The 12,758-nt window shown below is 45.1% G+C and overlaps 1 protein-coding gene across 26 annotated transcripts in view; it reads left to right on the top strand.

Annotated features, from left to right (window-relative positions):
* Positions 1-12,758, top strand: part of WDPCP (WD repeat containing planar cell polarity effector) — a 350,788-nt gene that overhangs the window by 149,367 nt on the left and 188,663 nt on the right. For all 26 annotated transcript variants that reach the window (XR_008313270.1, XR_008313273.1, XR_008313269.1 and 23 more), the window contains one exon: positions 4,656-4,789. Coding sequence is in view for 15 of the 26 variants with exons in the window: in XM_053284357.1 (XP_053140332.1) it covers positions 4,656-4,789 (134 nt within the window). In the remaining 11 variants the exon portion in view is untranslated. The remainder of the gene's footprint in view (positions 1-4,655; positions 4,790-12,758) is intronic.

Below are 12,758 nucleotides of genomic sequence, written 5' to 3'. Positions count from 1 at the left end.
TCCATATTAGTAGTTTTCAGTGAAAAGAGGTGTATTTTACTGTGTTAGTGGTACTGATCCATATTTACCAAAGAAACTCAAAGGTAGGATGAGTGAACCTCATCAGTACAGAAGGCCCTGCCTTGATAGATGTGCTCCTTCTTCATTGCTTCTGAAATGGGTAGCAACTTATTTCTTTGAGCTAAATCTATTGATACAGTTCAGCAGAAAGACTTTTTCTTTCCTAAACATAATAGCATGGTTCCTTCTATGTGGTTGCACACCAAATGTCATTGTTAATTCAAACAAGGATTCTACTGAGGTCTGAACAAATTAAAATTAGGGCTGATTTTAAAAAATCTGACATGTAACAAATACATCATCAATTAAATTAATATATTAAAATACATTTACATGGTTTCAGAACCCCCACATAGGTATCTTTCAGACATATTGAAGGAAGGGTGAGATAATTTACAATATAATGAATGAAAGTATCCAGAGGTTGATAGAAAAATAGCTTTATCTTTTATAAATATTTCCTTTTCCATTCCCTATCACAATTACACCAGAAACAAAAGAGTCTAAAAAAGCCCAAGCCCAAGCATATCTTTAACTCTCAACCTCAGTTCTTCATTTTTCAGTTGCATACAAAAAGGTACTATAAAGGAATCTAAACACATTGGTAAGTAATGGAAGTTGAAGATGAACATCTCAGACCTCCTTCATGTAGTTAGATCTTAAACTGTGCTAAAGGAAGCAACTGAGGATAATACAGATTAAATTAATGCTTTGAGTGGGATTCATAAAGGCAGAGTACCTCTAGTAACAGCTTTTTAATTGTTAGTTTCCTCTATTTTTAGAGTTAGTGTGTTAGTTTCCTCTATTTTTTGCATGTAGATCTTGAAAGCTAGCCACTTCATATGTGTGTTTTCACTAAAGGTATAATATACACAAAATAATAATTTACATTGTTTTCAGAGGTATTCAGAGTTCAATGTTATATTTGTGAAGAGACACACTAAAACGAATAGCACAGTCCTAAGGATCATGTGGCCAGAAATGATGCCACACCCTTAGATAGATAGATAGATAGATAGATAGATAGATAGATAGATAGATCTTTATTGTCATTGTCCTGTGCAGAACAACGAGATTGAAAAGAATCTACAACCACTACTACAGGACCTAACAAGAATAATCTAAACATATACCCATACGCCCCCCTCCCATCAACCCACTAAAAACCCACTAAAAAACTCTAAAAACTAAATACAAAAAACCCCTCAGAAGCTGTGTTTTGCTCCGTTCAAAGCTGAGACCGCTTTTGGGTAGAAGCTACTTCTCAAGTGGCTGGTCCTGGTCTTTAAGACCCTATACCTCCTTCTCGAAGGCAGAAGCTGAAAGAGATCATTTCCAGGGTGCGTGGGATCCTGCGCTATCTCTACAGCTTTATTATAACACCTAATGGCATAGATTTGATCTAAGGTAGGAAGAGTACACCCAATTATTTTCTCTGCAGTCTTAACAACCTTGGACAGCAGTGTTCTTTCTCTGGCTGTACAACTCCCAAACCACACACAGATCCCATAAGTCAACACACTCTCTATAGCACAGCGATAAAACACCAACAATAGATTACTTGAGAGATTAGTCCTCCGGAGAACTCTCAAGAAGTATAATCTCTGCTGTGCTCTCTTCACCAGATCTTTGGTGTTTGCTCCCCATGTCAGGTCATCTCTCAGCTCTATTCCCAGAAATCTAAACACCGAAACCCGTTCCACACAAATCCCTTCAATAATGAGTTGCTGGAAATCCAATTTGCATTTCCTGAAATCCACAATGATCTCCTTTGTTTTCTTTAAATTGAGGAATAAGTTATTCTCCCTACACCACTCTGTCAGCCTCTCCACCTCCTTCCTATAGGCCGACTCCCCTTCTCCAGCAGTAATCAGACCAACCACAGTTGTGTCGTCTGCAAACTTAATAATCCTATTGCTGAGGTAATTGGGAACACAATCGTATGTGTAAAGCGTGTACAAAAGTGGACTCAACACGCACCCCTGTGGCGTCCCTGTATTTATACTGAGATCCGTCGAGACATGAGAGCCCATCCTGACCCGTTGAGAACGATCTGATAGAAAATTCAGTATCCACCTGCATAAGCATGGTGGAAGCCCCAGGTTCAATAATTTTGGCACCAATCTATATGGGAGAATAGTATTAAATGCAGAGCTAAAGTCTACAAAAAGCATTCTTGCATAATTCCCTTGTTTCTCCAAATGGGTCAGGACAGTGTGTAAGGCCATAGCCACAGCATCCTCTGTGGATCTCTTCTTCTTATATGCAAATTGATAAGAATCAAATCCATCTGGCAAACAAGCCATAATACGATTCCGCACCAATTTCTCAAAGCATTTCATTATGATGGGTGTAAGCGCCACAGGTCGAAAGTCATTCAGGCTATCTATATTAGATTTTTTTTTTGGCAGAGGTATGATAGTAGAGGATTTCAGACAAGATGGAACAGTGGCTTGGGCCAGAGATCGATTGAAAATCTTCGTAAAAACTTCTGCCAGTTGTTCCGAGCAATCTCTCAGCACCCTACCAGCCACTCCATCAGGGCCCATAGCCTTCCTCACATTTATTTCCTTTAATACCCACCTCACTTCCCCCTCTTCCACTTTAACAGCATTTTCCACTCTAACAACATTTTCCTCGGGGAGTAAGAACAGTGAGTCCGGCAGCACTCCTGGAACCACTGCCGGTGTCGCCTCAAACCGGGCAAAAAAGGTATTCAGCTCCCCCACCAGGGAGGCACTACTCTCTACAGTTGATGGATTGTTAGATTTATAGCCAATAAGTTGCTGAACCCCCTGCCACATTTGTCTAGTGTCATGGCTGCTCATATAATTCTCAATTTTCCCTTTATACTCAGCTTTTGCCTTCTTAATACTCCTCTTCAAATTCGCCCTTTCTATGCTATACAATGCTCGATCTCCAGTTCTAAAAGCAAAGTTTCTGGCCTTCAACAGCCTCCAAACTTCCCCCGTCATCCAGGGCTTCCTATTTGGATACATCTTCACATACTTTTCCCTGGTGACATTGGCTGTACAAAATTTAATATAATCCAGGACCGTTGATGTGTTGATCTCCAGATCATGATGGTCAAACACATTCCAATCAGTCTCCTGAAAACAGTCCTGCAGCTGTTGAGAGGCTCCCTCAGGCCACACTATAACAGTACGTGTTGATATCGGGGCTTGCTTTCTGAGAGGTATGTACGCTGGTGTCAAAAGCAGGGACACATGATCTGACCTGCCAAGGTGAGCCAAGGGCTTAACCTCAAATGCCCGTTTAATGTTCGTATACACCTTGTCAAGCGTATTTCCCTCCCTCGTTGCACACTTGATGTGCTGATGAAATTTCGGGAATACTGCCTTCTAATCTGTGTGGTTGAAATCCCCCGCAATAATCTGCACCGCCTCTGGGTATTTGCTCAGTTTACTATTAATGTTCTCATACAAAATACTCATGGCCTCATGTGCGTTTGCAGTTGGTGCCACATATACCACCGTCAATACAACTGCTGTAAATTCCCGGGGGAGATAAAAAGGTCTACATTTAATCATTAAAAAGTCCACATCCGGGGAGCAGTGGCTATCCAACCTAACAAAGTTTGTGCACCATTTGTGATTTACATAGATACACACACACACACACACACACCTTGTTTCTTGTTGGAATTCTCTGTTCTATCGCACCGGTATACTGTGTAGCCATGTAATTCAGTAGCTGTATTCGGAATATATGAGTGAAGCCATGTCTCTGTGAGCAGCAACAAACAGCAGTCTCGGATATCACCTTCAACTCCAACACGCAGCCTCCACTCGTCCAATTTGTTTACTAAGGACCGAACGTTAGAGTAAAAGATACTTGGGAGTGATAATTTATGTCGTTGTTTCCTTAACTTTGTCCTCTACCAACTACCAAATTTTGTTTGGTAGTTGCACTTTAATAAATACTAACAACAACAACAATACTTTTATGTTTTATCTGTGGTAGTACTTTCTGTATATTGATTATTTTCTAGACTTCACAAGTCTGTCCACTATCAGCTGATATAATTCACTTGTGGTATGCTGTAATTCAAGGATAAAGGAGTAAATGGCATATGTAAAATAAAATATAAAGTCAGATTTGTCTCTCTTCAGGCTCAACAGCTGCAAGGAACTTGACTGCCATGGTTGCATCTGCAGTCTCACTGGCACTGCTTTTTATGCTTCACTGCTGCTGAAAACATTATTCTCACTCAACCAGTGAATGCAATCGAAGAAGGTTACACTCCAGAATCTAAAAGTACTGAAGAAATATATGAATAGGAATATAGGAGAAAGCTATACAATATTAGAGTATCAGTTTGGTATATGATAATTTATTCAGCTTTACTTAATCTGAGTGCTTCCTAAGCTTTTTTTTCTCATTTCCAGCAAGACCTCTACAAGATGAAGCATTGATGTCTTTTAGGAGATTACAGAAACCCCAGTGTAATAGATTGAGGCATAGCACTGAAAATTTGCTTTTCTTCTCCCAGTGTCTCAGTGGAGGGTTCAGTAATTTGTTTTGTTATTGGTGACAGATATTACAATGTTGACAATTTTTATTTGTTTTTTCAGCTGTTCTCACAGACAGTTTCATGATCTTGTCATTTTCGGAGCAAAGCCAGCTCTGTTTTATTCAGTTCACAAAGAAAGCAAATTCTCCTGATGTAAACAAAAAGCCTGAAAAACTTTCATCCCTGGATTTTAAGGTATAGCCATCAATTATGTTTGCAAGTATAATTATTGGTGAACTTATAGAGATACTGGACAGGCATTTAGTGTAACTTTTTAACTAGAAGTAATTTTGAAAGTTTATTTTGGACAAACTGCTATAACCATTGGAATACTGTTTTTTGCTGCTTTTTAAGAATTGAAGCTTGAGAAACAAACTTGCACTGTAGAAAAGTATTTTCTTCTGCATGGTTTCCCTGCAGTCACATTAATTGGGACTTGTGTGAGCAACATTGGAAAGTTCTAGAGCTTTAGCCAGAGAATTTTCACTCACCACTGCCTTTCATGTCTTGAGAGGCGTGGTGAGCACTTTCCTGCTCTGTGTTTTGAGAAGTCTTTAAATGGTTGCCACAGGTAAAACATTGGCATTTCAACTACTTGCATTTAGACAGACCAGGCCTACATTACAGACAGACCAGGCCTATATTAATTCTCTCCCTACACACAAGAACTCGGCCCTCCATGGGCAACTGGATCGGCCGCCCACACGATAACCGACTCCGGCACGGAGCTGGTTGGGGCGGCGGGGATTGGGGGCTGCCCGGCCCCCAAAAGTCCCAGAGTGCTCTGTGTTATTGCGTGGGGCATACTGGGGAGCCTCCTAGTTGGGGATCTCCTCATGAGTCTTTGTGGCGCAGATCCTCACTGTGGTGACTCATGATTAGGGACACAGGGTTAGTGGAGCACTCACTCTGCTAACCTCATTTAACGGGTGTGTGTGTGGGGGTATTTAGTGGGGTTTACTGCCGGGAGCTGCACAGCTCCTGTTGCAGCACACGACCACTGAAAAGCAAGCTGGGCTTCCTTAGCCTGCTTTCCAGCAGTCATGAGAATAGCCTCCCTGTTTTTTCTAGAACATGCCATTCAAGAGAGAGAGATTATTAGGGTGGGATCGGGTGCTAGATTACTGGGACAAAGCAAGATCTTACTTAGTTTATTACTTACCTCCCAGTTTCTAAGCCTTTAATATTCAGAAACTATGCATTTTCAAGCTGTGTTTCATAACTACAACCACCATAAACTTTTTTAAATGAGAGATTTCTATTTTAAAAATCCTAACAGAAAACTGAGTGTCTGCATTTTGAGCTGAATGTTTGGATCTGTTTTCTGATTACAAAAAGAATTCTGATGTCATTGGCAAAAGGTAGTTTTAATATTAAGTAACTTGCCTTTTTATGTATGTATGTATTTATTTATTTATTTATTTATTCGATTTCTATACTGCCCTTCCAAAAATGACGCATGGTGGTTTACACAGAGAAATAAATAAATAAGATAAATAAAATGGATCCCTGTCCCCAAAGGGCTCACAATCTAAAAAGAAACATCAGATAGACACCAGCAACAGTCACTGGAGGTACTGTGCTGGAGGTGGATAGGGCCAGTTACTCTCCCCCTGCTAAATAAAGAGAATCACCACGTTAAAAGGTGCCTCTTTGTAGGTGGTGTCTCAGGGAAATCATGTAGAAGAACACAAATATTTTGATGCATTTTTTCAATATCTTTACTTCACTACTTGTATATCTAGGATTAGGAAATGCATTTTGTAACTATCTTTCATGTCCAGTTAGATAATTTTTCCTCTGGCAGTGGAAAATGTGAACATATACAATATATGAGGTTGAGGGTTCTTCAAAGCAAATGAGTTGACATTTTCATTTCATCCTAGCCCCATTCAAACATTATTTTGCATGTGAGTTCAGGTGCCTGAATCATGTACATGTTTTTGTGTGAATGACTACACATGTGTTCATTTCAAAAGTGAACGTGGGTATAGAACTCCTCATATACAAATTAGTACAGATAGGAAGTGTACTGCTGTATGTATGTTCAACATAATGTGTGAATAATTCTATGTCTGTACAAATTTGTATGTGTGTATACTGCACACAGATTGTATGTGCATTGAGCATAACTTGTGAATAAGACTTCTGTCTCTGTTCAAAATACAAAGTGAAGATTAATAAAAATGCTGGTGTCAGGTCCCTCACAAGAATGTTGGGATAGTGCTTAAATTTCACCTCTATCATGAACTCTTTAGGTGGCTTTAGACAAGCCACTCCATCTCAGCCTAAGTTCCCCAGCTGTAATATGAGGATAATATTACTTATTTACCTTTCAGCAAGGGTTCCCAATGTGGTGACTGCAGGTGACAGGGCACCCACAGAAGTGTTCACGCTCAACTACCCACTTTTCCCTGCTGCTACAGTATTGCTACTGTTTCTTCTTCCATTTCCTACCTCAGCTCTTTTCTCATACTGCAATCCTCAGTTGACCCCTACCTACCCACAAGGCAAATGTATACACATTACACATGCATATTGCTGGGTGCAAGTAAACAGATAGTTGTTAATGTTGCAATTACCTGCTGTTAAGTCATCTCTGTTAAGCCAGCTAAGTTGTTATATTTTTACTTTTTAGATGAACCTTTTGGTAAAGTATTTGTTTATTTATTTTATTTGTCATATTTTTATACCGCCTGATATGTACATCTCTAAGTGGTGTACAAAATTTAAAATATTTAGAAGTCACAGATTAAAATACATGGCACAATAAATACAGTAGAATAAAATAGTTATTAAAACAGGATTTTAAAATTATTAAAATTAATTCTAATTAATTTAGTTACTTCTAGTTACTGGAATAAATGTCGCTTAACCGAAAAAAATATACGAAAAATGCCAACAAGAAAATAATGATCTGCTATTACAAGTCTAGTCCAACTAGAAGAGGTTATTTTAAAAGAATGTACCAAATTTGGAAAGAGAAGCATCCAGATACAGAAATAACAGAACAAAGGCTAGCAGACCAGAGAAGATTCATAATAAGAAATAAAGTATTCACAGGAGTTGAGCTGGAAGAACTGCAAAGAGCAACACAGGCTCAAGATATGGAAGAAGAATTACCACCAACTGAAGAAGTTGCTCAGGCGCAGGTGGAGGAGGTGTTGGAAACAGAGGATGCCACTGTTGCTGAACTGTTTCAAAATCAAAACCAGGCAACCTCCCCTTTGCCTTCACCTCAAAAACCCAAATGCAGTTTAACAGAAAAGCAACAAGAACTAAAGCAAAAAATAACTGAGCATCATGAACCAAACAACCACCAGGGTTCGACTTCCAGCTCTAAAAACAGTTGCCAAAAAACAACTTGCTCAGGCATTAAAAGATGTCAATGCTGCACTTGCAGAAATAACAACCAATAATTTGCAAGAAACAAACCAACTCATGTACAGTGCAGCAACAATAACAACACAAGAGCTCGGATATAAGGTCAATAGACCTGTAAAAAAAGAAAGTAGTACATCACCTAAATGGAAAATTAGATTAGAAAATAAAATCTCCAGGCTTAGATCAGATGCTAGTAAACTGAAAGATATGAAAGACAAGTTGTCCCCAGACCCCAGCCCAAGAAGACACTGACACAATTTGTTGGGTGAAACTGGTCATAACTTTATTAACTTAATCAACAGTGAGCAAGCGAACCAGGTAGGGATGTTCCCCCACCCAAGACAGTGCGGGACCTAGCAATGGCCAGGTTCGGACACCCCGGTCCTCACCTGCACCATGCTTGGGCGACACACCCTGGCTCAGGAGAGCATCAGGCGCTGGCCTGATCCATCTCCTTTCTACCAACCCCCAAGCTAGGGCCTGGAACCTTCTAGGCATTTGCACACCCCAGACCGCGCAGCCCAAGGATCTGCAAAGTCCTGAAGCCGGTTCATGGTGAATCGTCATCCCTGGGCCGCACAAGCCACAAGGGAGCGATTGACCAATCACCCATTAAACCATCCAAGGGTGCTCACCGATGTTAGACACACTATTTTCCAACTAAACCCGCACTGTCCCTGCCACACAGGTAGGTCAGCCTAGCTTAGCCTTCCTGCCCCACTACTCACCAACAATTCCTCAAGCCCCCTCTGAAGATTGGACAAGTTCAAATCACAGCCTTGAACAGACAGATGTACACCGTCCGGCCTAAATAGGTGAGGCAAGGAGGCCGAAAGGCCTGGCTGTGCCAACACCCGACCCCCGGTACTAAGAACGAGCCTGCCAATAGCATTTGACTCCTTATGTCGAGCTCGTGCCACCCTCCTCATAGAGTGCACCCCACGCCAAACTCTACGCTGGAGCCACTCCACCCAAACAATCCTGATCCCTAGAAACCTACTCCGCAGGGATGCAAAATCAGAAGAGGCCTGCTGAATGATGGAGAGCCCTGTTCGCTTGCCCAAGTTGTTCTCACCCAAGTGCAATACCAAAACATCTGGACAGGAGCACCTATCTATATAATCCCACAAGGTAGGGAGCAACTGCCCCCAGAGCATCCCCCGCATACCCAACCAAGACACCCTGGACCGCTGTCCCAGACCGAGTTGGGTCCCAAAATGTGAGGCGCTGGCCCTCTTGTATGCCCAAAAACCCAGCGAATGGCCACACAGAAGCACACGTACTGGAGCCGCCGCCCTGCCAGCACCTGTCCAACGAACAAACAGATAACAAACAGCCGCTACCGCGCTGCATCAGCGCACATAGCGTAAGAACGCATCGGACTTCCAACGCCCAATCCTCCGCACCTCCCCCGCCTCCAGGCCCAAGCTGCTAGCTGTAGTAGCCGCCCCAATTCTAAAGGAGTGCAGGCTATACCCCAACTCAGACACCCCAGCACAGGCCATAGCCTTCCTCAAAACAGCCCATAGCTGATACTGGGTCAAGGGATCCCCCTTCTCATGAACAAACAGGCATCCAGATGTCTTGGGGCCACCCGCCACGTACTGCCTCAAAGCTGTAACTGGACACATCCCCGGGTCCGAGGCAGCATGTAGGTGAATCACCTGACCCTTCCCTCTCTGATCGGTCTTAGAACTGCGGAGGAGCAGCGTGGCCCCCAGGCCATCCAACGACATATCCCCAAACTGCAGGCAACGCCCTGAAGGCAAATGCCTACCCCGAGGTAAAACCTCGCTGGGCCTAAAAGCCCCCCAAAAGGAAACTAAAGAAGCGGCCTTCAACAACGTAGCTTCCCAAGGGGAAGAACAACAGGTAGGTAAATGGCGAACTAGGGCTGCAACCACAGTTAACGTCAGTGGCTTCATTTTGTCCGGGCCCCTGGGCTGCTGCCGCGCCCAACCCTCAAGCATTCTCCTAACTCTAGGATCACCTGTAGCATCCTGTACCCCCCGCGCCTGGGCCTCGAAAGCCAGAGCGGAGACGTAGCCTCCCATAGTAGAGACTGCCTTACCTGCCCCATAAAGAGACACCAGGAACTGCATTGTAAACCGCTTAGAGAGCTCTGGCTATAGAGTGGTATATAAATGTAAGTGCTATTGCTATTGCTATTACATGTTCCACAGGCACCGGCCACACTTCCACAAGGCCCTCTCTTCTCCTGAATGCCGCGAATGCCCCAACCTTTGCCCGATAACTAACCCTGGTACTGTGCGCCAAGGAGGCATCGATGGCCTGCAGCGCAGCTATGCGCCAAGCCGCCACAGGGCTGCCGGCATGATCTCCGGGTCACTTAGCCAGTAACACCCCAACCCATTGACTCCTTACCATGCGAACAGCCGCGTCGAAGGATGTATAACGAACCGAACATAAATGCTCCGGGATCCCATCATTAACCGAATCCCCTCTGGGATATGACAGGGGACCACTCCCAGTGGGGATATCCTCAAATTGTCAAAGGGGGGCCGATCAAAAGGTCCAGCCACCCTCCCAGCTGCCACCTCTTTGCTTATCTTTTCCGAAACCACCGCCTCCATCCCTTTAACGGATTTAAGGTTACTGGCCATGACAGCCCCCCTCCGTGATAAGGAAGGGATCCTAAAGCCCTCCCTGAAACCCGAAACTCAACAAGGCAGCGGCCCCCCGATTAGGGTAACCAAACAACAGCCGCTCCAGAACGTCCAACCTAACTGGGCTGGGCCCCTGTACCCAAAGGGGGTGCAGGGGGGCCCCCCTTTCCACCACCATCAAACCTTGGCTTTGCTCCCGCCCCGCGCCCTGGGGCAGGAAGAGCTCGGGTGCTCGGCACTGCAGAGGCTACACGCATGCTTGAACTTACAAGCCTGTCTCCCGCAGTGGCCACTGCCATTGAACTCCCAGCAAACCAACTGGGGTTGAACCCATTGCTGGCCCGCTAGGGCGGGAGAATACAGTGCCGCTGGCTTAGAAAGCAGATGACCGCTGTCCGATCTGTCGCCGTCTACTGGCCGCGTTGGCGACATAATGAGAACTCAGAGCTCCAAATGAGGAGCATCCCATGGCATGGAGGGATCCAGGGCAGCCCGCATCCTGAAATTCTCATCATATTTCACCCAAGCAGTGCCCGCGAAGTCTGACACCGCCCGATGAATAATGTCAAGATACTTGACCAACGCTAGGGCCCTAGCCGGCTGTGCCTGAAGGACCACCCACATGTAAATTGTAAACCCCGAAAGCCAGTTGTTCCATGATTTCTCAACCGGCTTTTGTTTTGTCACTACGTGGTCCACTTTGGGTTCCCTAAATAACAAAGAGAAGATGTCCACGTATTCCCCTTTCAATATTTTCTCCCTAGTAGCCGGTAAGAGGTGATCTCCCAAAGGCAACCCCACGGCCCCGTAGGGGGAATGCTGTGGCGTAGGTAGAACCCCCTTGGATACCAACCTGCATCCTGCGCGGGCATCATCATGGGTCCCCCGGACGGTGGCACGGCACCTTGCCACACCTGCCCAGCTACCCTTTGAGAGCTAGGCCCTACTCCCGGCATTGGACCCGCCAACCCCCTTGGATATGTGTAAGGGGCCCCCCAAGGGGCACAGCCCCAACCCCCAGCGGCTGATATCAGCCAGGGAAACAGTGGCCACTGGCCGGTGCCACCGTGTGGTGCAACAGGTCCAAGCTCACCCGGCTGAATGACAGCTGGCGCCTCCACCGCTGCTGAAGGCCACTCTCCCTGCTGCACCTCCACCGGGACCGCTGCATCGTCTGGAACCACAACAGGCTGTGCACACGGGATGCTGAGACCAACTGACCCAGTAGGAACTGCTCCGTCTTCCAGGACCTTCAATCTGGCAGATAAAGAGTTAATTAACTGAGTCCTCGCAGCCCCCCGCGTCCGCCTAAGGGGCTTGCCCCCCCCACCAGAAGGCTCTGCCCCTTTGTCCTGGGGCAGTGCCCTGGCACGCTCCAAAGCTTCTATCCGCTGAATCATTCCCCTAATGAGTATCATTTCCTCATCATCCTCATCCGAAGATGATGGTTGGGGCGCAGGTCGCTTAGGTGGCTTGACTAGCTGGCCTCCAGATTTCCCTTCTGCCTTCTTGGGAAGCATAATCCCAAAGCACTCCACCCCAGGTATAATAAGAATTTGTTGTTTTTATTTCAGTTTTTATTTTTTATTTTATTATTATAATTTTATTTTTACTTTATTTTAATTATTTTTTAAAACAAATATATTTATTTATTTATTTATTTATTTATTTAAAGAAATTTATGCAACAACTGCCGCACTCCCACAGAGGAAGCCACACCCAGCCAGCCCGGAGACCACCCAAAACCAGTCAAACGCCCCCCAAAGCCCAATACAAGTCTACAGCAGCCCCCCCGCTGCCACTCAAAATGGCCAGTAGGCCCCAAGAGCCAGATCCCTAGGCCAACCAACGCCCCCTGTCAGGCCCACCGCCGACGCAGCCACCCCACCCCACGTGACCAGAGCCGACCCCAGGACACCCTAAACGGCCCGATAACGGGCCGAATCGGCCCAAAATGCTGCCGCCGCCGCCCACCCTCCCAGCTGCCGGAACCCAGCCCAAACTGCGGCCCGATCCTCAGCCCCCAACGGCCAAAATCAGCCACCTCTGCTGCCCCACGTGGCCAAATTAACGGCCGAATTGGCCCAAATTACTGCCACGGCCGCCGACCGCCCACCCAACCGCCCAACACAAGGCCCAATCCCGGGCCAAAG

The sequence above is a fragment of the Hemicordylus capensis genome, chromosome 1 (assembly GCF_027244095.1).
Source record: "Hemicordylus capensis ecotype Gifberg chromosome 1, rHemCap1.1.pri, whole genome shotgun sequence".
NCBI lineage: Eukaryota > Metazoa > Chordata > Lepidosauria > Squamata > Cordylidae > Hemicordylus > Hemicordylus capensis.
Note: the sequence above shows the minus strand (reverse complement) of the source record. Positions and strands in the feature narration are given on the sequence as shown.